The sequence below is a fragment of the Anthonomus grandis genome, chromosome 7 (assembly GCF_022605725.1).
Source record: "Anthonomus grandis grandis chromosome 7, icAntGran1.3, whole genome shotgun sequence".
Taxonomy (NCBI): Eukaryota; Metazoa; Arthropoda; class Insecta; order Coleoptera; family Curculionidae; genus Anthonomus; species Anthonomus grandis.
The window spans coordinates 1,868,184-1,893,812 of NC_065552.1; the positions used below are offsets into that span (position 1 = coordinate 1,868,184).

General features: G+C 29.4%; 1 protein-coding gene across 1 annotated transcript; it reads left to right on the forward strand.

The window, feature by feature from the left end:
- The first annotated feature begins 473 nt into the window (after positions 1-473).
- LOC126738729 (uncharacterized) lies at positions 474-25,612 on the forward strand. Its single transcript, XM_050444166.1, has 2 exons — positions 474-918; positions 20,995-25,612. Exons 1-2 carry the CDS (start codon positions 546-548, stop codon positions 21,099-21,101), a joined length of 480 nt encoding a protein of 159 aa, XP_050300123.1. The 5' UTR covers positions 474-545; the 3' UTR covers positions 21,102-25,612.
- The last annotated feature ends 17 nt before the right edge of the window (positions 25,613-25,629 follow it).

Sequence of the window (25,629 nt, forward strand, 5' to 3'; positions counted from 1 at the left end):
ATTAATTTATGTAGTTTAGCCGTTAGTGCTTTCTTGGTAACCATCGATTTCTTAATGCATAGAGGGTGTTTTATGGTCTAAATATATTCAGATATTAATGGTTTTATATTCGAATCAAACGAACCTAAGGGCAAGACAAAAATCTTCTCGACTACTACTTATCAATTAAAGAAATCTACAGTGAAATCCCCGTTTAAACTCAACCCTCATGCTAAAAATCACTATTTGCATAACGCCCCTGCATACATGGCCAAATATAGACCTAAACCCAAACGAAAATGCCACCCTTAAGCCACTTCCACATCAAAACCAGTACAAACATTCACTTTTCAGTCAATCTCTATATTCCCATAGAATATCCATAGGTATCGTATTATAATGCCCACCACAAAACTGGAGAGGGGGAAACCACGCTTCATCGGCCTACCTGGGAACACCACTCACGAATCATTCGCTCGTCTACCACGGTAAGACTTAGTCAACTCAAGTTGAGTCACTCAGTCGAAATTTACGCGCCATTTTTTCAAAATTAAACAATAAAAAAAATGGAAAACATTTACAAAATCGTCATTATGGAATCGGGTCCGGGACGTCTGTTCGTTCATCCGAAATCAAGCAGGGACTTGAGCCAGGACTTGGTTGCGAGACGTAAACGGTCCAAAAAGTGTTTGTTCGGAAAGGCCGATCCAGAGGACACCAGACGGATGTTGGAGGAGCAATACGCTCTGGATCAGGAGAGATTCATGACCCGGTTCGGGTTTGACGTGGAAACGATCGAGGAGTTGGAGAGGAGTAAAGATGACGTGAAGGAGAACGTCGCGGAGAAGAAGAAGTGTCCGGGGAGGAAGATCCTGAAGGCGAGGAGGAAGATGACGTTCGGGAGGGTGCAACCGAACCAAGGGCAGCAGTTTATTACCGGTGAGTGTCTATTCAAATTTCCTTTATTAATTATCCTAATATAATAATAATCCTAACGCTATAAAAGAGCATCTATTATACATACAAGCGTCTGTTTTTAATTATTCCAGGTAAATGTTCAGACAGTTTAATGAATAATTATATTTAATTATTTTTGGCTTTTATAAGGTGCTTAAATAGAAGTGCGTTTGTTGTTTAATTAATTGCCTTATTAATTTGAAATGAGTAAGTGCCTAAAAAACTGTTTTTTTTTTTAAAAGAATCTTTTTTATTTATTTTTTATAAGTAGTTAAAGTCTAAAAATGCTGTTATAATATTGTATATATAATTCCTAAAATAAAAAACCTACTTTGATTGACTGAAAAATTTAATAATTTAGCAAATTTCGCTACACCTAATAATAGGTTACAACATAAATGTAAGATTTGGACCTACGGTTTTTATAAAAACAAAATACAAATATTATAAATATAAAATGATAAATCTAAGACACTTTAAAATTTAATCATGCACTGTAAAAAGGATTAAAATAAGACGAAAAAAAAAAACAGTTAAAATCTTAATATCTGTAATTACTTAAAATGATTTTTACATTATTATTGAGTAATCTGTTAAAATCTAGCAAGCCTTTATAGAGCACGGGTTTAAGCATTTGAACATTTTTCATTAAACCTACCCTTACCCCCTCCCACCCCATACAATTTACCAGTAAGAAATTGTTTTCAAAAATAATACACATGAATAGCAACTAGTTTCGTCATTAATGTCAATTCTAATGACACTATTTGTTTATCTAAATTTGATGTAATTATGTATATTAATAAATATTTAATACAAAGATAGTGCTGATTGGATTCAGTTGCTCTAGTGAATAGTTTTTCCAGTAAGAAATTTCTCTGCAAAATTTTGTTTAATCCAACTTTAAAAATTCATAAGAAATTCAAATCAAGAGCAATTTACTTGAAACTTCTTTTCATTATAAAGAGATCTATTGCTAATCGATAGGGAAGATTAAAAGTTAATTGGTCAATTATTTTTTAAGTAATAATTTTTTTACCAAAAACAGTCCAACAAGTCTCATATTGAAATATCAAGTTTTATATGTATCAGTAGTTTTGCTAAAAAATGTATTACTTAAAAAAAAATTGACTAATTAACTTACAGTCCTCTTCTACCGATTAGCAATAGATCTCTTTATAATCACAAGAAGTTTCAAGTAAATTGCTCTGGATTTAATTTTTTTATGAATTTTTTAATGCTGTACTAACATTTTTTTAATTAATTTTATCCTTAGCCCCCCACCCACCCCACACTACTTACCAGTAAGAAATTGTTAACAAAACTCATTGTTTTTCATATCTAATTTAATAACACAATTTGTTTATTTAAATTTTATATAATTATATATTTACATTAATAAATATTTAATATAAAAACGGTGATTTTTCAAAAGAATTTCTTACTGGTAAGGTGTGTAGGGTGGGTGGGGGGGGCAAGAGTTCTATTAAAAAAAAACAAAATTTTTGCAGAAGTTTCAAGTAAATTGCCCTTGATCTGAATTTATTATTAATTTTTAAAGTTGGATTAAAATTATTTTTGCTAAAATTCTGTTTTTTATTAACACCACCCTTGGCCCCTCACCCACCCCACATAACTTACCAATAAGAAATTCTGTTGAAAAATCACCATTTTTCATCCATAACATTTGATCTATTCACACTGTTTTTGTATTAAATATTTATTAATATACGTATATATAATTATATCAAATTTAAATAAACAATTTTATTTATGTGTATTATTTGATAAAACAATGATTTTGCAGAAGAATTTCTTACTGGTAAGTTGTGTGGGGTGGGCGGGGGGGCAAGGGTTATGTTAAAAAAAAAACATATTTTAGTCGAACTTTAAAAATTTATAAAAAATTCAAATCAAGAGAAATTTACTTGAGACTTCTTGTGATTATACAGAGATCTATTGCTAATCTGTAGAAGAAGACTGTAAGTTAATTGGTCAAATATTTTTCAAGTTATAAATTTTTTACCAAAAACAGTCCAACAAATCTTATATTGAAATATCAAGTCTTATTTGTATCGGTAGTTTTGCTAAAAAATGTATTACTTGAAAAATATGTGACCAATTAACTTATAATCTTCTCTCATCGATTAGCAGTTGATTTCTTTATAATTACAAAAGGTTTCAAGTAAATTTCTCTTGATTTAAATTTCTTATGAATTTTTAAAGTTGGACTAAAATATGTTTTTTTTTATTAACATGACCCTTGCCCCCCCACCCACCCCACTCAACTTACCAGTAAGATATTGTATTCGAAAAACATTGTTTTCCAAAATAATACGCATGAATTTCGTGGTTAATATCCAATCTAATAACACAGTTTGTTTATTTAAATTTGATATCTCATAAAAACGTTAACAATATTATTTAAGTTATTATTAAAAAACTGATTTTTTTTTGAAAACTGTAACATCCTGTATCTCAAAAGCGAAGACGCTTAGGACATATTTTCATAGGAACTTTTTTTCCTAAAATGAGTCCAGGAATCACCTCATTAAATATTAGCACGTCTTTAACACCCTGTATAAATTCTGTGTCAATTTTTTTAATTGGCGTTTGAGAGGGTACAACTGAACCCAGGGCATTAATTTATTACCGGTAGTGTATATTCAAATTTCCTTCAAAATTCATTGTCTAAAAAGTTATACATAATATAAAAAATAATAAACATGCATGTGTGTTTTTAATTGTTCTAGGAATACATGGCTAATGTTCAGACAGTTTAATGAATAATTATATTTAAATTATGGGATCCGTTTGTCAGGTTATTTATTTTTGGCTTTTATAGGTGCTTAAATGGATGTGCGTTTATTGTTTAATTAATTACTTAATTAATTTGAGATGACTAAGTGCTTGAAGTGCTTAAGAATTGATATGTAAATCCTTTGTCAATTTTTTTAGATGCCGAAATTTTTTCCATTTTGTGATATTATTTTTTTTGCTATAGTTTTTTTAATAAGCATTTTCTCTCAGGCAATTATTTTTAAAACGTTTTGCATTAAACCTACCCTTAGGCCCCCCACCCACCCCACACAACTTGCCAGTTAGAAAATGGTTTCAAAAATCATTGTTTTCGAAAATAATACGCATAAATAACAACTGGTTTTAATATTCAATGTAATAACATAGTTTTTTTATTTAAATTTGATATAATTATATATATGTATAATGATAAATATTTAAAAAAAATGCTATTAGATTGGATATTTTGGACGAAAAACAGTGATTTTATTAAAACCTGTCAGTATTTTTATTAACAAAACATTTTTTTTAACTTGCTTGCCAATCTCACACTTCTATTTCCTCAACTATTCTTAACATGACCCCGCTTATGTATAAATATATACGTTAAACAAAGAACAATTATTATTACAAAAACGTGACTCAATTACACTTTTTATAACATAAAATCCACAAAAGGTGTCGGCAAAAGCAAAAAAAAATGCAATCATTGCAAGATCAGTTCGACATGGACAAGTCATTCACCTACGAGGTACCTGAACCCTAATAAACGCACAGATTAGATATTAATATTTCTTCAAATTAAAAAGTCTTTATCTTTACATTACGTTGGTAATTATTATATCTGTTACATCAATATCAATTAGTATATTGACTGACATAGATTAGGAACAAATCATTTATTGAAGATAGAAAGGAGGTAAATATCGTTGCTCCGAGATGTTTCATGGTCGAACGAAATAAACTGTAAAGTCAGACATGCCCAAACTTAGGGTGACGTAATTCGTTGTGAGTCACCTTAATACGAGTCACTGCAAGTATATGTAGGTATAGAAAGAGTTGGGGTCATAAAAGAAATTAGTACAACAGGTGTTGACAAGTCTTTAGGCTAAAATAGTGAATAAATGGGCTTGATGTTGGTTTTCTTATGTCAAGGTAAATAATAAAATAAGGAGTTTTTTAAGGATATGCCTAAAAAAAATAAACAATCGACCTTAGTTGTCTAAGTCGTCTATTTTGCGACTTGTTACAGGCATTTTTCAAATCAGTCAAATCAAAATTTATGTAGTGATGAAAGTTGTAGATCGAGGCTTTTCCTACAAAAATGTCTCAAACATTTTTCTCATTAACTTAATATTTTTTCAAGATATTTTAATTTTTTTGAGGTGACTTTCGTTCAAGCATCTTCTCCTGGCAAGAATGTTTTTTCGAAATTTCTCATTTTCTATTAATCAAATCAAAAAATGTGTAGTAATAAAAGTTGTTGATCAGGACTTTTCCTACAAGAATGTTCCTAAGTTTTTCTCTCCTAAAATCTAATATTTATCAAGATATTTTGATTTTCTTGGACCATCACCACTACTGCATCTCCTAATAAGCTCGTTTTTTCAAAATTCCTCAGTTTCTATTCATCAAATCAAAAAATGTGTAGTAATAAAAATTGTCGATTAGGACTTTTCCTACAAGAATGTTCTTAAGCATTTTTCTCCTAAACCTAATATTTCTCAAGATCTTTTGATTTTCTTGGACCGTGACCACTACTGATCTCCTAATAAGCTCGTTTTTTCAAATTTTCTCAGTTTCCATCAATCGAATCAAAAAATGTGTGGTAATAAAAATTGTCGACCAGGTTTTTTCCTATAAGAATGTTCCTACGCATTTTTCTCCTAAACTTATTATTTCTCAAGAAATTTGGATTTTTTGGGACAATTATTACTACTGTTCTCCTCGCAAGTACGATTTTTCAAAATTTCTCTTTTCTATCAGTTTAATCAAAAAAATGTATACCAATAAAAGTTGTAGACTAGGTTTTTTCCTACAAGAATGTTTCCAAGCATTTTTCTTCTAAACCTAATATTTCTCAAGATATTTTGATTTTCTTGGACCATCATCACTACTGTTCTCCTAATAAGCTCGTTTTTTCAAAATTTCTCAGTTTCTATTCATCAAATCAAAAAATGTGTAGTAATAAAAATTGTCGACCAGGTTTTTTCCAACAAGAATACTTTTTAGCATTTTTCTTCTAAACCTAATATTTCTCAAGATATTTTGATTTTGTTGGACCATCACCACAACTCTTCTCCTGACAAGCTGGTTTTTTCAAAATTTCTCAGTTTCTATCAATCAAATCAAAAAATGTGTAGTAATAAGAGTTGTAGATCAGGATTTTTCTTTCAAGAATGTTCCCAAGCATTTTTCTCCTATACTTGAAAATTCTCATGATATTTATAATTTTTTTAATTGACTGTCGAACCAGCATTCATCTTCAACTTATACGCTAGTTTTCTCAAATTTTCTTGGAAAATGTTTTATTTACGAGAAAACTGATAAGGAACATTCTTGTAGACAAGAACCTAGACTACAACTTTTATAATTAACACATTTTTCATTTAAATCAATAAAAAACGAGAAATTGGGAACATTTGCTTGGTTACCAAGACTTAATTCAAAAAGAGCCACTGTACAACACCCCTTATTAATATAACAAAAAACCCCAACTTGATATACTAAAATCCTTATAATCTTCTGATACGTGACTCCCGCCAAAACAACCATATTCTTTACCGATACAAAACATCTTTTTTAAGCAACTGACTGACACATTGAATACCAAAATTATCCACCTACCCCTTATTGAACCGTAAAGTATATCTTATATCCTTACAAGTTGAGATCTCCTTTATGCTCGGGACCCTCGAGAAAGCGAAGACACATAAATATATAACAATGATTCACCTACAGACGTTTTGGAACCACCTTATGCACTCCGTCTTTACCTGACAGGTTCCAAAAGGTTCTTTTTTTTTTCTCTCGTGTTCCCACGAGGGTTCTTGCTTGTTTGTTCGATGACTAAACCGTTAAAGATTTTCGCGCCAACTGGGGAAAAGTGGCGGGAAACGTGATTTAACTTGTAAGAACTTCTTACTGGGTCTTATTTGATCGTTTTAAGTTTGGAATTTCTTGAGAAGTATTGGGTTTACTTGGAAAATGTTTAGGGGCATTTGTGTAGAAAAAAATCTAATCTACAAGTTTTGTTTTTATGGATTTTTTGATTTAGTTGATAAAAAATGAGAAATTTTGAAAAATCCGGCTTGCTCAGAGGGGATGAGGCATGCTAGGAAGGTTATGGTAGTGGTGATGGTCCAAGAAAATCAAAATATCTTGAGAAATATTAGGTTTAGGAGAAAAATGCTTAGGAACATTCTTGTAGGAAAAGTCCTGATCGACAATTTTTATTACTACACATTTTTTAATTTGATTGATAGAAACCGAGAAATTTTGAAAAAACGAGCTTATTAGGAGAACAGTAGTGGTGATGGTCCAAGAAAATCAAAATATCTTGAGAAGTATTAGTTTTTGGAGAAAAATGGTTAGGAACATTCTTGTAGGAAAAGTCCTGATCAACAACTTTTATTACTACACATTTTTTGATTTGATTGATAGAAACTGAGAAATTTTGAAAAAACCAGCTTGTCAGGAGAAGAGTTGTGATGATGGTCCAATAAAATCAAAATATCTTGAGAGATTTTAGGTTTTGGAAAAAAAATGCTTAAGAACATTCTTGTAGGAAAAGACCTAATCGACAATTTTTATTAATACACATTTTTTAATTTGATTGATAGAAACTGAGAAATTTTGAAAAAACGAGCTTATTAGGAGATCAGTAGTGGTGATGGTTCAAGAAAATCAAAATATCTTGAGAAATATTAGGTTTAGGAGAAAAATGCTTAGGAACATTCTTGTAGGAAAAGTCCTGATCTACAACTTTTATTAATACACGTTTTTTGATTTGATTGATAGAAACTGAGAAATTTTGAAAAAACGAGCTTATTAGGAGAACAGTAGTGGTGATGGTCCAAGAAAATCAAAATATCTTGAGAAATATTAGGTTTAGGAGAAAAATGCTTAGGAACATTCTTGTAGGAAAAGTCCTGATCTACAACTTTTATTACTACACGTTTTTTGATTTGATTGATAGAAACTGAGAAATTTTGAAAAAACGAGCTTATTAGGAGAATATTAGTGGTGATGGTCCAAGAAAATCGAAATATCTTGAGAAATATTAGGTTTAGGAGAAAAATGCTTAGGAACATTCTTGTAGGAAAAGTCCTGATCTACAACTTTTATTACTACACGTTTTTTGATTCGATTGATAGAAACTGAGAAATTTTGAAAAAACGAGCTTATTAGGAGAACAGTAGTGGTGATGGTCCAAGAAAATCAAAATATCTTAAGAAATATCAGGTTTAGAAGAAAAATGTTTAAGAACATTCTTGTAGGAAAAGTCCTAGTCGACAATTTTTATTACTACACATTTTTTGATTTGATTGATAGAAACTGAGAAATTTTGAAAAAACGAGCTTATTAGGAGATCAGTAGTGGTGATGGTTCAAGAAAATCAAAATATCTTGAGAAATATTAGGTTTAGGAGAAAAATGCTTAGGAACATTCTTGTAGGAAAAGTCCTGATCGACAATTTTTATTACTATACATTTTTTGATTAAATTGATAGAAAATGAGAAATTTTGAAAAATCGTACTTGCGAGGAGAACAGTAGTAATGATTGTTCAAAAAAATCAAAATTTCTTGCAAAATATAAAGTTAAGGAGAAAAATGCTTAAGAGCTTTCTTATAGGAAAAGACATAATCTACAACTTTTGTTACTATACATTTTTTGATTTAACCAATAGAAAATGAGAAATTTTGGAAAAACCACCTTGTCAGAAGAACAGAAGTGGTGCTTATTCAAAAAAATCAAAATTTCTATTTACGAAAATTTACGAAAGAAATGCTTATGGACATTCTTATATAGAAAACCCTAATCTACAACTTCCATTACTATACATATTTCAATTTGACTGATACAAAGTGGGAATTTTTTGAAAAACATGCCTGTCAGAGGAAGATAAGATGTGATCCGAAAGTAGACTCACAAAAATCAAAATTTCATCGAAACTGTTACGTTTTCGAGGAAAATGCTTAATACCAATTTCGTTGGACATGACGTAATCTACGACTTCCCTCATTATAAATTTATTGATTTGACTGATCAAAAACGAGATATTTCTAAAAAAACGTGCTTGTCATATAAAAATACATCATTTCTCTTATTTCTTCTCACATATCATTTTTATAAATAAAACCTTCATCATCATCATCATGATCATCATTACCTGTGGGTACCCAACTCAACATTTTTAATTATAAAAAAAGCAACAACCTGAGAATGTTTAAACAAACGATTTGTTTGCAAACCGTAGACGTTTCGTTACTTAAAATGCGATAATTTCAGAAGCCTGTAGGTGTTAATTTATTAAACAAAAACCAGCAACAGTATCTGTACTCTACCAGCTCGTTATCTCGCGCGAGATTATTTATTGACAAATTGTTTAAATTATATCGCCAAAACAACGATAAAAGTGCAAAATATTACCGAGGGCAATGTGTAAACATACAAGATCTATATGGTGTTTTCTTATCGCTATTAGTTGTTATCGTTCTTGGGAACGGTATGACTGAAAACATTATGTTGTAATAACATTTGTTTTCCAATAAAGGAACTTTCGACACTCCCTGGAATGTAAGAAAAGATGGTTCAAGGTTCCCAATCTGTTAAAGTGAACATATGGCCTAATATAAGCTCGTGCCCTAAATATAAATTATGGTCCTTCGAGACCGCAAAAAGTCCGTTTCGCAGGCCTATTTTTGTTTTTTCATTATACGGGGGTATGAGTCGTGAAAATATCGGGTTTCGTAGCACGTGTGCTTAGATTTAGGGAACCAGACATCAGGCTAAAAATATATTTTCAAGAAAAAAAATTATGGTTTTTTTGGTAAATAACCTGATATTTGCCATAACTTTTATCAGCTGATAAAGTTGTATGAGTTGATGTTTAAATCAATATTTGTAATATATATGATTTTGGGAACAGGTTATTTTTTGGCAAATAAGGGCTTGAAAAGCAGTATGAGAAATTTTGAGTGAAAGAGGTCTGTAGTAATGGAAGTTGTAGATCTGGCAAGCAGGTTTCTTGCAAAATTACTCGTTTTCTGTTAATAAAATGAAAAAATGTGTGGTAATAAAAATTGTAGATCAAGTTTTATTTACAAGAATGATCCTAAGCATTTTTTTTGGAAAGTTTTAATATTTATCAAGAAATTTTGATTTTTTTGGACAACCACTGTTCTCCTAGCGAGCTGGTTTTTTCAAAATTTCTCATTTTCTATCGGTTTAATCAAAAAATGTGTAGTATTAAAAAATGTAGAATGAATCTTTTCCTACAAGAATGTTCTCAAGCATTTTTCTCCTAAACCTAATATTTCTCATGAAATGTCGATTTTTTGGGACAACCATTACTCCTGTTCTCCTAGCAGGCTAGTTTTTTCAAAATTTCTCATTTTCTATCGGTTTAATCAAAAAATGTGTAGTGATGAAAAATGTAGAATGAATCTTTTCCTACAAGAATGTTCCTAAGCATTTTTCTCCTAAATTTAATATTTCTCATGAAATTTAGATTTTTTGTGACAACCACCACTTCTGTTTTCCTAGCAGGCTGGTTTTTACAAAATTTCTCATTTTGTATGAGTTTAACCAAAAAATGTGTAGTAATAAAAAATGTAGAATAAATTTTTTCCTAGAAGAATGTTCCTTAGCATTTTTCTCCTAAATTTAATATTTCTCATGAAATTTAGATTTTTTGGGACAACCACCTTTTCTGTTTTCCTAGCAGGCTGGTTTATTCAAAATTTCTCATTTTGTATGAGTTTAACCAAAAAATGTATAGTAATAAAAAATGTAGAATGAATCTTTTCCTACAGGAATGTTCCTAAGCATTTTTCTCCTAAATTTAATATTTCTCATGAAATTTCGATTTTTCGGGACAACCACCTTTTCTGTTTTCCTAGAAGGCTGGTTTTTTCAAAATTTCTCATTTTGTATGAGTTTAATCAAAAAATGTGTAGTATTAAAAAATGTAGAATGAATCTTTTCCTACAAGATTGTTCCTAAGCATTTTTCTCCTAAATTTAATATTTCTCATGAAATTTAGATTTTTTGTGACAACCACCACTTCTGTTTTCCTAGCAGGCTGGTTTTTTCAAAATTTCTCATTTTCTATCGGTTTAATCAAAAAATGTGTAGTATTAAAAAATGTAGAATGAATCTTTTCCTACAAGAATGTTCCTAAGCATTTTTCTCCTAAATTTAAGATTTCTCATGAAATGTCGATTTTTTGGGACAACCATTACTCCTGTTCTCCTAGCAGGCTGGTTTTTTCAAGATTTCTCATTTTATATCGGTTTAATGAAAAAATGTGTAGTAATAAAAAATGTAGAATGAATCTTTTCCTACAAGAATGTTCCTAAGCATTTTTCTCCTAAATTTAATATTTCTCATAAAATTTAGATTTTTTGGGACAACCACCACTTCTGTGTTCCTAGCAGGCTGGTTTTTTCAACATTTCTCATTTTCTATCAGTTTAATCAAAAAATGTGTAGTGATAAAAAATGTAGAATGAATCTTTTCCTACAAGAATGTTCCTAAGCATTTTTCTCCTAAATTTAATATTTCTTATGAAATTTAGATTTTTTGGGACAACCACCACTTCTGTTTTCCTAGCAAGCTAGTTTTTTCAACATTTCTCATTTTCTATCAGTTTAATCAAAAAATGTGTAGTGATAAAAAATGTAGAATGAATCTTTTCCTACAAGAATGTTCCTAAGCATTTTTCTCCTAAATTTAATATTTCTCATGAAATTTAGATTTTTTGGGACAACCACCACTTCTGTTTTCCTAGCAGGCTGGTTTTTTCGAAATTTCTCATTTTCTATCGGTTTAATCAAAAAATGTGTAGTATTAAAAAATGTAGAATGAATCTTTTCCTACAAGATTGTTCCTAAGCATTTTTCTCGTAAATTTAATATTTCTCATGAAATTTAGATTTTTTGTGACAACCACCACTTCTGTTTTCCTAGCAGGCTGGTTTTTTCAAAATTTCTCATTTTCTATCGGTTTAATCAAAAAATGTGTAGTATTAAAAAATGTAGAATGAATCTTTTCCTACAAGAATTGTTCTAAGCATTTTTCTCCTAAATTTTATATTTCTCATGAAATTTAAATTTTTTGGGACAACCACCACTTACTTCTGTTTTCCTAGCAGGCTGGTTTTTTCAACATTTCTCATTTTCTATCAGTTTAATAAAAAAATGTGTGGTAATAAAAAATGTAGAATAAATCTTTTCCTACAAGAATGTTCCTAAGCATTTTTCTCCTAAATTTAATATTTCTCATGAAATTTAAATTTTTTGGGACAACCACCACTTCTGTTTTCCTAGCAGGCTGGTTTTTTCAACATTTCTCATTTTCTATCAGTTTAATCAAAAAATGTGTAGTAATAAAAAATGTAGAATGAATATTTTCCTACAAGAATGTTCCTAAGCATTTTTCTCCTAAATTTAATATTCCTCATGAAATTTAGATTTTTTGGGGCAACCACCACTTCTGTTTTCCTAGCAGGCTGGTTTTTTCAACATTTCTCATTTTCTATCAGTTTAATAAAAAAATGTGTGGTAATAAAAAATGTGGAATAAATCTTTTCCTACAAGAATGTTCCTAAGCATTTTTCTCCTAAATTTAATATTCCTCATGAAATTTAGATTTTTTGAGACAACCACCACTTCTGTTTTCCTAGCAAGCTGGTTTTTTCAAAATTTCTCATTTTCTATCAGTTTAATCAAAAAATGTGTAGTAATAAAAAATGTAGAATGAATATTTTCCTACAAGAATGTTCCTAAGCATTTTTCTCCTAAATTTAATATTTCTCATGAAATTTAAATTTTTTGGGACAACCACCACTTCTGTTTTCCTAGCAGGCTGGTTTTTTCAACATTTCTCATTTTCTATCAGTTTAATAAAAAAATGTGTGGTAATAAAAAATGTAGAATAAATCTTTTCCTACAAGAATGTTCCTAAGCATTTTTCTCCTAAATTTAATATTCCTCATGAAATTTAGATTTTTTGTGACAACCACCACTTCTGTTTTCCTAGCAGACTGGTTTTTTCAAAATTTCTCATTTTCTATCGGTTTAATCAAAAAATGTGTAGTAATAAAAAATGTAGAATGAATCTTTTCCTACAAGAATGTTCTTAAGCATTTTTCTCCTAAATTTAATATTTCTCATGAAATTTAGATTTTTTGGGACAACCACCACTTCTGTTTTCCTAGCAGGCTGGTTTTTTCTAAATTTCTCATTTTCTATCAGTTTAATCAAAAAATGTGTAGTTATAAAAAATTTAGAATAAATCTTTTCCTACAAGAATGTTCCTAAGCATTTTTCTTCTAAATTTGATATTTCTCATGAAATTTTGATTTCTTTGGACAACTACCACTTCTGTTTTCCTAGCAGGCTGGTTTTTTCAAAATATCCCAGTTTTTAACTGTAGTTTCTATCTGTAGCTTAGGTTTTCAGTACAAGAATGTTCCTAAGCCTTTTAGGAACTAGTTTTAGTTTCTATTTTTGGACTTTTTTTACAATTTTTAGCCATAGAAAGGACAATAAAAGGGAAAATATTTAAATGCCCAATAACAAAACCCATTTAACCACATAAATGAGAGCTACGTATGTTGTATGCTCTTAGTAACATGTTTCAACAAATAAACCGAAGAATTCCCAACTAATAACTCGATGATATGTGAAAAAAAAAGTATTTAAAAGTCTGCCTGTATGCCAATGGGTTTTATGGAATCTTCGCAAGTCAGATGTTACACACGATGATTTTTACCTCGTAGCAGAAAGCAGCTGTTTTTAAGAGACAAAACAGCTGTTGTTGTATGGATTTTAAATGCTTTTTTCGAATAAGAGAGTTGGTTGGTTCGTTTTTCTCTCTCCGGTCGGTTTCATGGTTTAATTTTACACTTTTTGATATTTAATCATAGTAAGAGGCTGAAAAAATTAAACATGATAAGTCAAAAATCCTTGTAGGCTGCGCAATTTTTTACATCCCAAATGAAGATGCAATTTTCCCTTTTCTCTCTCGGTTTTTCTTGAATTTCTACTTATTTGGGCAATTTTTTCTCATTAAATAACATCAATTATCAAATAAACTCAATGTTTTTTTTTAATGACAATCAATTCAATTGATTCCTGCAGTGTTTTTTGCAGGATATAACTGATAATTTTGAAACCAATCGGTAAGCTAATTTACTCAAATGATTAAATCTCATTGCAGGAATCTTTGGAATAAAGTTATTGATTCCTTTACAATCATGATTTTTTTCAATCACTAGACATGGTTTTTCAATCGTATTCAATTACTATTTTAGTCCAGACATTTGAAGTTATAGCAAAATATGCACCTGGAGTAACTTCTTATGTTTTCGAAGTACAGAAAGCGATAGTATTTATTCATATCACCTTATTGGTTATTTTATTCCATACAATTACTTTAATCAATTAAATTGTACAAAAAATTCTTTCAACTACCTGGAATATACTATACAAAATTTTAAAAACTTATTTTAAGTACCTTAAAACAAACATTCGAAATGACATAGGCTATCAAAAAAAAGTGACGTCAACCGATTGAAAACAATTAAAAAAAGATAAATAACTTGAGCCAGTACGAAAATTCGTCCTATAAAATGCTACACAACTAATAATTTATATCACTTCGTCTTCTTCAGATTCGGATAAATTTGTTTTGTAGTTGACGTTTACTTTGAGCAATCACTCTATTATTATTATTTTCCTTATTTATGCGAGTTTTTTGCTATGTTTTATTTCCATGAGTAAGAATATTGAAACTTAAGATAAGTGATAAATGAATACTGTTTTAAAGCAAAATTGACCGATAAAAATTTCAAGATGGCGCCCAGCAGCCATTAAAAAAATTAAATAGAAGGGGTGGTCTTGTGGCACATCATTTTGAAGCTCTTGACGAGTAGTTTATAACCCCAGAATATAAATTCAATATCTTTACCTATTACAAAATGATGGTACATTTAATAATTACCTGAATACATGCATATCTCTACAAATTACGTAAAGAAACCATTGCACGGCATTCTACCTATCTCCATAACATTTGTTTTAGTGATGAATGTACATTTTTTCTCAACGGTAATATTCATAGATAAAATTGTCGTTATTGGAGTGACACTAATCCTCACGTCTTCTGGGAAACTATTAACTCAATATCCAGAAGAAATAAACAGTTGGGCAGGGATATTGGGAAACCATATTGTGGGCCTCTATTCATTGAATATGTTGGAAAATACCATTGACCCTTTAATCACCAAAATTGTCGAAACGAATCCTAATGAATTCGATATGGATATTGTATTCCAGCAAGATGGAGCTCCATCACAATACTCCATTACAATAGATAACAATTTTCCCGGTCGTTGGATTGGCCGTCGAGGATCTGCGGAATGGCCAGCTCGCTCGCCAGATTTGACACCTCTAGATTTTTTTTATGGGGTTATTTGAAGCAAAAGGTGTCCAAAACTAAACCTGCTTAAGTATTGGATTTACGGCAGACAAATGTATAGGTATGAAATTTCGTTCATGTGTCAAGAAGTTGAAGGCAACCATTCCCAGCATCTTCTCGATTGAACTCAATGTATTTATTCGATATATCAAGTTAAATGTTAATGTATTCAGGTAATTATTAAATGTACCACCATTTTGTAGTAGGTAAAAATATTGAATTTATATTTTAGAGTTATAAAGTACTTGAAAAAAATGTGCCACAAGACCACCCTTTTTATTTAATTTTTTTTCCAAGATGGCTGCCATCTTGAAATTTTCATCTTTCAATTTTGCTTTAAAACATAGCATTCGTTCATCAATTGCATTACCTCAAGTTTCAATGTTTTGAATTGATACGTTCAAAAAATAAAGAGGGGGGAGGACATTAAAGAAAAGCACAATGTACAATCTAAAAACTGTAGATTTTTCCATTTTTCTACACTAACGCTTAAATATTTCTTATTCAGCAAGGTGCAAAATATAGTCTTCAAAGTAGTAATGAGTGGACCAAACGCCAAAGATGTCAAGAATAGAAAATCATTATTAAAAGTAAATTTAAAATCAAAGGCATACGATTTTAGTGCATTTAAAGTGACATATTTGTCTAAAGCTTAGTTTCTTCTTTTCAATATCGTTAGTTAAATGAGTAAAACTCTCTATCCGTTTCATGTACTATAAAACGTTTAGAGGCGGTCTAATTAATCTAGTCAGAAGGTAAAAATAATTGCTATCTTAAATACACAACGTTTATATTAAACTATAATAAAATACCACCTACTACAGTTCGTTTGATATAAAATAATTTGTTAATTAAATCATAACCTCACATTTTTTATGGCAATTTATTTAAACTTACCTTCGCGGCTCTCCATATTTGATTTTCAAAAACCGATTTCAAAAATCATCGAAAACTTTGTAATACGTGTCTAGGTAAACCAAATACTAATATTGTTTTAAAATAATAAATAATAGTTTAAAAAAAAAACTAAAAGAACACGCTTTTATTGCTAAAGAAGAAAATTATTTTTAAATACAAAGATTTTTTATTACAGTAGTAGAAGGCAAACAAAAAACAAAACAAAATGTAAGTTTTGGTAGAAGTATTCTATTGGCAACTATCTATGAGAGAAGAGTTATACGAAGAGTTACTTATTTTATTGGGTAATACGTCACTTATAGCAAAAATTGAAAAGAAGAAGAAAATAGACTTATTCACCTATTTCAAAGAAATATGAACTTAAATCTTGACACCTCTATCAACGTTTTTCGAAAAAATAGACAGGGAGGTAAAAAATAATTTTTCTTCGGAAAATGTGGTATTTTTTTCAAGAACATCCTATCAGCTTGTGCATAAGTCAAAAACGACGAAAGTTAGAGAGTTGAAAATTTGTACAAATATTCTTCAAATAAAATGATTGGACACCTCTATCAACGTTTTTCGAAAAAATAGACAGGCAGCTAAAAAATAATTTTTCTTCGGAAAATGTGGTATTTTTTTCAAGAACATCCTATCAGCTTGTGCATAAGTCAAAAACGACGAAAGTTAGAGAGTTGAAAATTTGTACAAATATTCTTCAAATAAAATGATTGGACACCTCTATCAACGTTTTTCGAAAAAATAGACAGGGAGCTAAAAAATAATTTTTCTTCGGAAAATGTGGAATTTTTTTCAAGAAAATCCTATCAGCATGTGCATAAGTCAAAAAGGACGAAAGTTAGAGAGTTGAAAATTTGTACACATATTCTTTAAATAAAATGATTGGACACCTCTATCAACGTTTTTCGAAAAAATAGACAGGGAGCTAAAAAATAATTTTTCTTCGGAAAATGTGGAATTTTTTTCAAGAAAATCCTATCAGCATGTGCATAAGTCAAAAAGGACGAAAGTTAGAGAGTTGAAAATTTGTACACATATTCTTTAAATAAAATGATTGGACACCTCTATCAACGTTTTTCGAAAAAATAGACAGGGAGCTAAAAAATAATTTTTCTTCGGAAAATGTGGTATTTTGTTCAAGAACATCCTATCAGCTTGTGCATAAGTCAAAAACGACAAAAGTTAGAGAATTGAAAATTTGTACAAATATTCTTCAAATAAAATGATTGGACACCTCTATCAACGTTTTTCGAAAAAATAGACAGGGAGCTAAAAAATAATTTTTCTTCGGAAAATGTGGTATTTTGTTCAAGAACATCCTATCAGCTTGTGCATAAGTCAAAAACGACAAAAGTTAGAGAATTGAAAATTTGTACAAATATTCTTCAAATAAAATGATTGGACACCTCTATCAACGTTTTTCGAAAAAATAGACAGGGAGCTAAAAAATAATTTTTCTTCGGAAAATGTGGAATTTTTTTCAAGAAAATCCTATCAGCATGTGCATAAGTCAAAAAGGACGAAAGTTAGAGAGTTGAAAATTTGTACAAATATTCTTCAAATAAAATGATTGGACACCTCTATCAACGTTTTTCGAAAAAATAGACAGGGAGCTAAAAAATAATTTTTCTTCGGAAAATGTGGAATTTTTTTCAAGAAAATCCTATCAGCATGTGCATAAGTCAAAAAGGACGAAAGTTAGAGAGTTGAAAATTTGTACAAATATTCTTCAAATAAAATGATTGGACACCTCTATCAACGTTTTTCGAAAAAATAGACAGGGAGCTAAAAAATAATTTTTCTTCGGAAAATGTGGAATTTTTTTCAAGAAAATCCTATCAGCATGTGCATAAGTCAAAAAGGACGAAAGTTAGAGAGTTGAAAATTTGTACAAATATTCTTCAAATAAAATGATTGGACACCTCTATCAACGTTTTTCGAAAAAATAGACAGGGAGCTAAAAAATAATTTTTCTTCGGAAAATGTGGAATTTTTTTCAAGAAAATCCTATCAGCATGTGCATAAGTCAAAAAGGACGAAAGTTAGAGAGTTGAAAATTTGTACACATATTCTTTAAATAAAATGATTGGACACCTCTATCAACGTTTTTCGAAAAAATAGACAGGGAGCTAAAAAATAATTTTTCTTCGGAAAATGTGGAATTTTTTTCAAGAAAATCCTATCAGCATGTGCATAAGTCAAAAAGGACGAAAGTTAGAGAGTTGAAAATTTGTACAAATATTCTTCAAATAAAATGATTGGACACCTCTATCAACGTTTTTCGAAAAAATAGACAGGGAGCTAAAAAATAATTTTTCTTCGGAAAATGTGGTATTTTTTTCAAGAACATCCTTAAACAAACTTAAACAATGATACCTTTCGTTATACTTAATTTAAGTTCAATAAGTTTTAAATACAATCATTTACTTAAAGTAAAATAATTTTTTTTACTTAAATAAAGTAAAATGTACTCGACGCTTTTTTTTCTTGATCAGACTTAAGTCTAGAAGTGAAAATTAAGCCCAAAGATTCCGTTACATACATACATACAATCCGAGCTAATATAAGCGTGTTAAATAGGGCACAGATACACTTATACCCTTTTTATTCCAAACATTTGCAAACTTTTATTTATGTAGTTGTTTCAGGAGGAATTAAATTGTAAAATGGCCCTAAGTAATCTATAAAATAGAGATTAAGTGGTAAAGACAGATTATGTACATTATTCCTAATTTGAGCATGAAAAACTTGTCTTTTTCAGCAATCAGTTTTATGTACAAATGAGGAAAAGGTTTTGTATGTAAAGTCGATCTATGTTACTGATCTCAGCATTATATAGTAATTCAATGTAGTATAGTTTGTTTTTTTTGACAGCAACGACTCTACCAAAGATTTATTAATAAATAGACATAATTTATTACATGATATCTCTCTCAAGTCAGGGTGTCCTAAATTCGAGGGTGACCATTGGGATCTCGAAAACCGTATGAGTTACGGGGTGGGTAGAATGGAGGAAAAGCTGCGCAATTTGGAGCTTAATAAAATGACGTTTAAAAAATTTCAAAATTTCGGATACTTCCGGAGATTTTGAAATTTTTTAAACGTCATAAAACAAAATTTGTCAAAATCGTTTTTACCTTCTACCGATTTTATTTAAAGAGATATCGAAAAACTAAAAATAGTTTTTTATTGCCACTTTTTATGTGCTACAACATGACGCAAAAAAAATTAATTCGACGTTTCGTTGCGCAAATTGCGCAACTTTAACCGACCCTGTAATTCTTACGGTTTCCGAGATTCCAATGGTCACCCTCGAATTTGGGACACCCTGTATATATAATATATGCATCAAACTACGAATTTTAATACAAAGTTAATTAATATGATCACCCCATTTTAATTTTTGACCAATTATGATCCCTAGATACTTATAAAAAAATCACAAATATTTGTGATACTGTAGATTTTGTGTTTTTACCTTTTATAAAACTGTATGACCAGCATCTTTGAGATAATGGATGAATAGTTTTATTTTTTTCAGAAATTTCTCTCTCCCTCTCCTATTTTTAGTTTAATTGATCGGTGAAAAAGCTATATAGTTAGTTTTATCCATATTAATTGTCAGTTTTATATTCCTCACTTGTCCAAAACCCTCACACAAAAAAGTTTTCACTTCTCCCCACGCATTTCGTCTGAATATTAGAGCCATATCATCTGCAAAACTAATTAATTGTCCCGATATAACAAGCTTAAGCAAGTCAATAAAAACAGCAATGCATTATTTATATTGTTCAAGTTCTTGGTGATTTCAGATCAAAGGAATGATTTTTTCATTCATATTAATTTATTCAACACATTTGAACAAATTTTCAGGATAGAAATTTAAAATGAATTCAACTGCCTGGAATAATCAAAAAATTACTTTATTGTCAGATTTACAATATTTAAATTTAAAATTTAAAAAAAAAATACTATATCTCCTCTAGATATTGAAAATCTGCAAAATTAATATAATCTTTTCTTGGTGATAATTAAATACCATGTCTCTTAACATTAATAAATGTTGCTTCATGAGTTTCAGTAGAAAGAGTGTCGAATACTCAGTTAATAACGCAACTTTATAAAGGATCTTGGTAACTATTTGGATCCTCGAAGTTTCGTTTTCCTCATCACTTCAATAATATTATATCTAAGACAAACAGAACGTTGCAATTTGTAAAGAGTTCATGTAAAAATTTCATTAGTATTCCTTCATTTAAATCAATCTCTGGTCAGCATTAATCTTTAGTTTTCCTTATAGAACATGATCTCCTAACTAGCAAATATATATCAGTAGGACTGGCATTGTTCTATAGACCTTCAATGGTTTTCACTTCCTTTGGCTTTTAAATATTTAATTAAATTTTTTTTTGAATCCGTTTTTGCTTCACTAAATCAGTTTCCCATGCACCTGTGCGCATCGGCGTAAAACGGAAATTGCACCAAAAGTAACTTGATAAACCCTCCGATAAAAATCTCGTGTTGACCGCACATGGGGTTTTATGCACCAAGGGTTTACGTGAGAGTTAAATTTAATAAAAAAAAATAAATAAATACCAGTGGGAGTAACCGCTTTCTTTTGTTTTTTTTTGCAGATTTCTATCAGGCGAGGAAATCCAGCTCCGCACTAGTGCTAGAGAAGAAAATCAACGGTGTCCAAGACGAGAATGTTGCTCCCCTTATTGAAGACCAACAACTGTAGGTTAATTAATAGGTAGTAATAATGTAAAAAAGACTGTAAATAGTTTTATAATTTATTTTTATAATTTTTTTTTATATAAATTATCATACGGCTCGATGCCAAAGCTTATACATAGATAGTTCGCTTTTTTTATGACGATTGTATATAGAGTGCCGTCCAACGGGGTTTTCTTGCAACTGAGACGAGGTTTTTCTGCTCTAAAAAGTGATATTTTCTCACCGCATGAAGCAAGATTAGATGCGACATTTATTGCGCAACATGGCTTTTGCTAGTAAAATTTTAGTCAGAGAATACAAGACAAGAAAATTTCAATTTTTCAAATGCATCATAAAATTGTTATTGGTTGCGCAACATTATGTCAAGGAAACGAGGGCTAATTTCAAAATCAGCATCAAAAAAAAATAGAAGCGACATTTATGGCGAAACATTTTGCTAATGAAGCTTTAGGCAGAAGGTATAAGACAATTTATTTTTAATTTTCATTTTTTCAAAATCATAACAAAGTTGTGGTTTGTTGCGCGACATTATTTTGTCAGGACAGCGAGGTCTAATTTAAAAATTTATTTTTTTATGATTTCTAGGTCGAAAAAAAATAAAAGCAACGTTTATTGCGACACAATGTCTTTGCTAAAGATAATTTAGTCTGGGGGTACAAACCAAGAAAATGAACAAAAAAAAAACAATTTTTCAAATGCATAGCAAAATGGTAATTTGTTGCGCAACATTATGTGAGGGAAAGGAGGGCTAATTTAAAAATCAATTTTTTTAATGATTTTTTCGTTGAAAAAAAAATATAACCGACATTTATTGCGCAACATAACTTTTACTAGTGAAACTTTAGTCAGAGGATGCAAGACAAGAAAATTTCAATTTATAAAATGCAAAGCAAAATGGTGATTTGTTGTGAAGTAGTCTGTCAGAGAAGCGAAAACTAATTTAAAAATCTAATTTTTTAATGATTTTTAAGTCGACAAAAAAAATTAAAGAGTTATTTATTGCGCAACATTTTTTTTCTAATAATATTTTAATTCAGAGGTAAAAGACATGAAAATTCAAAAAAAATATTTTTTTCAAATGCATAAGAAATCAGTGATTTGTTGCGCAACAGTATGTCTATGGAACGAGTGCTAATTAAAAAATCCAACTTTAATAATGATTTTTACTTTAAAAAAAAATATAACCGACATTTGTTGCGCAACATGACTTTTACTAGTGAAGCTTTAGTCCGAGGGTACAGGACAAGAATTTTTTTTTTTAATTTAATTTTTCAAATGCATATGCTGCAGATGAGAATTAAAAAAAATATTTTTTTCAAATTTATAAGAAAACAATGATTTGTTGCGCAACGTCATGTCGAAGCAACGAGGGCTAATTAAAAAATCCAACTTTAATAATGATTTTTACTTAAAAAAAAAATATTACCGACATTTGTTGCGCAACATGACATTTACTAGTGAAGCTTTAGTCCGAGGGTACAGGACAAGATTTTTTTTTTTAAATTAATTTTTTAAATGCATATGCTGTAGATAAGAATTAAAAAAAATATTTTTTTCAAATTCATAAGAAAACAATGATTTGTTGCGCAACGTCATGTCGAAGCAACGAGGGCTAATTAAAAAATCCAACTTTAATAATGATTTTTACTTAAAAAAAAAATATAACCGACATTTGTTGCGCAACATGACTTTTACTAGTGAAACTTTAGTCCGAGAATACTAGGCAAGAAAATTTTTAAAATTTCAATTTTTCACATGCATGTGATTGGTTGCGCAACATAATGTCAATGGAGCGAAGACTAATTTAAAAATCTAATTTTTTAATTAAGACATTTATTGAGCAAAATTTTTTTTTCTAATATTATTTCAGTTCAGAGGTTGAAAAAATTTCATTTTTTCAAATTCATAAAAAAAAGGCGATTTGTTGCAACATTATTAAAAAAAATAAATTCATAAGAAAACAGTGATTTGTTGCGCAACATCATGTCGAAGGAACGAGGGATAATTTAAGAATTTAATTTTTTATGATTTTTAAGGCGAAAAGAAAAAGATAAGCGACATTTATTGTGCAACATTGCTTTTATTAGCGAAACTTTAGTCCGAGGGTAGAAGACATGAGAATTAAAAAAAAATTTTTTTTTCAAATTCATAAGAAAACAATGATTTGTTGCGCAACATCCTGTCGAAGGAACGAGGGCTAATTTAAAAATTTAATTTAAATGTTGATTTTTAAGTCGAAAAAAAAATAGAACCGACATTTATTGCGAAACATGACTTTTACTAGTGAAACTTTAGTCCGAGAATATAAAGCAAGAAAATTTAAAAAAATTCAATTTTTCAAATGCATGTGATTAGTTGCGCAACATAATGGAGCGAGGACTAATTTAAAAATCTAATTTTTTAATGATTTTTAAGTCAACAAAAAAATTGAAGAGACATTTATTGCACAGCATTTTTTTTCTAATAATATTTGAGTTCAGAGGTTGAAAAATTTCATTTTTTCAAATTCATAAAAAAATGGCGATTTGTTGCACATTATTAAAAAAAAAAATTTTTTTCAAATTCATTAGAAAACAGTGATTTGTTGCGCAACATCATGTCGAAAGAACGAGGGCTAATTTAAAAATTCAATTTTAATGATGATTTTTGAGTCGAAAATAAAATAGAACCGACATTTATTGCGCAACATGACTTTTACTAGTGAAACTTTAGTCCGAAAATACAAGGCAAGAAAATTTTAATAATTTAAATTTTTCAAATGCATGTGATTAGTTGCGCAACATAATGTCAATGGAGCGATGACTAATTGAAAAATCTATTTTTTTAATGATTTTTAAGTCGACAAAACAAATTGAAGACATTTATTGCGCAACATTTTTTTTTCTAATAATTTCAAGAAAATTTTTAAAAATTTAATTTTTTCAAATTCATAAAAAATGATGATTTGTTGCACAACATTATATCAGGAGAGCAAGGTCTAATTTAAAAAGTTATTTTCTTACGATTTTTAAGTCGAAAAAAAAAATAAAAGCAACATTTATTGTGCAACATTGCTTTTATTAGCGAAACTTTAGTCCGAGGGTAGAATGCTTGAAAATTAAAACAAAATATTATTTTTTCAAATTTATAAGAAAACAATGATTTGTTGCGCAACATCATGTCGAAGGAACGAGGGCTAATTTAAAAATTTAATTTTAATGATGATTTTTGAGTCACTTTTCTAATATTTTAATTCAGAAATCTTTAAAAAAATATTTTTTTTTAAATTCATATAAAATGGCGGTTTGTTGCACAACATTATATCGGGAGAGCAAGGTCTAATTTAAAAATTTAATTTTTTATGATTTCTCAGTCAAAAAAAAAAATAAAAGCGACATTTATAGTGCAACATTGCTTTTACTAACGAAACATTAGTCGGAGGGTAAAAGACATGAAAATTTAAAAAAAATATTTTTTTCAAATGCATAAGAAAACAGTGATTTGTTGCGCAACATTCTGTCAAAGGAACGAGGGCTAATTTAAAAATCCAATTTTAATAATGATTTTTACGTTAAAAAAAATATAACCGACATTTATTACGCAACATGACTTTTACTAGTGAAACTTTAACCCGAGAGTACTGAACAAGAAAAGTTTTAATTAAATGCAATTTTTCAAATGCATGTGATTAGTTGCGCAACATAATGTCAATGGAGCTAAGACTAATTGAAAATTCTATTTTTTTAATAATTTTTAAGTCGACAAAAAAAAATTAAAGAAAAATTCATTGCGCAACATTTTTTTTCCAATAATATTTTAGTGCAGACAAGAAAATTGTTAAAAATTTAATTTTTTCAAATTCATAAAAAAATGGCGGTTTGTTGCACAACATTATTTCAGGAGAGCAAGGTTTAATTTAAAAATTTAATTTTTTATAATTTTTAAATTGAAAAAAAATAAAAACGACATTTATTGCGCAACATCGCTTTTACTAACGAAACTTTAGTCCGAGGGTAAAAGACATGAAAATAAAAAAAAATATTTTTTTCAAATTCATAAGAAAATAGTGATTTGTTGCGCAACATTATGTCAAAGGAACGAAAGCTAATTTAAAAATCCAATTTTAATAATGATTTTTACGTTAAAAAAAATAGAACCGACGTTTATTGCGCAACATGACTTTTGCCAGTGAAACTTTAGCCCGAGAGTACTGAACAAGAAAATTTCTAATTAAATGCAATTTTTCAAATGCATGTGATTAGTTGCGCAACACAATGTCAAAAGAGCGTAGCCTAATTTAAAAATCTCCTTTTTTTATGATTTCCAAGTCGTAAAAAAATCACCTGCAAGAAAACAAAATCCGATGAGCGGTTTTATTGTAAATTATGTAAGAAGTTGCTACCGCAATAGATTCTAGTCTGTCCTTTGTAAATAAATGTACGTAGATTTTCTACAAATTGTTGTACATTTTGTATTATATAGTCAGTGATATTTGTATTTATTCTATAGTTTTTTTAATAAATAAATACAGATTTATAGTGTGTTTTTATTCT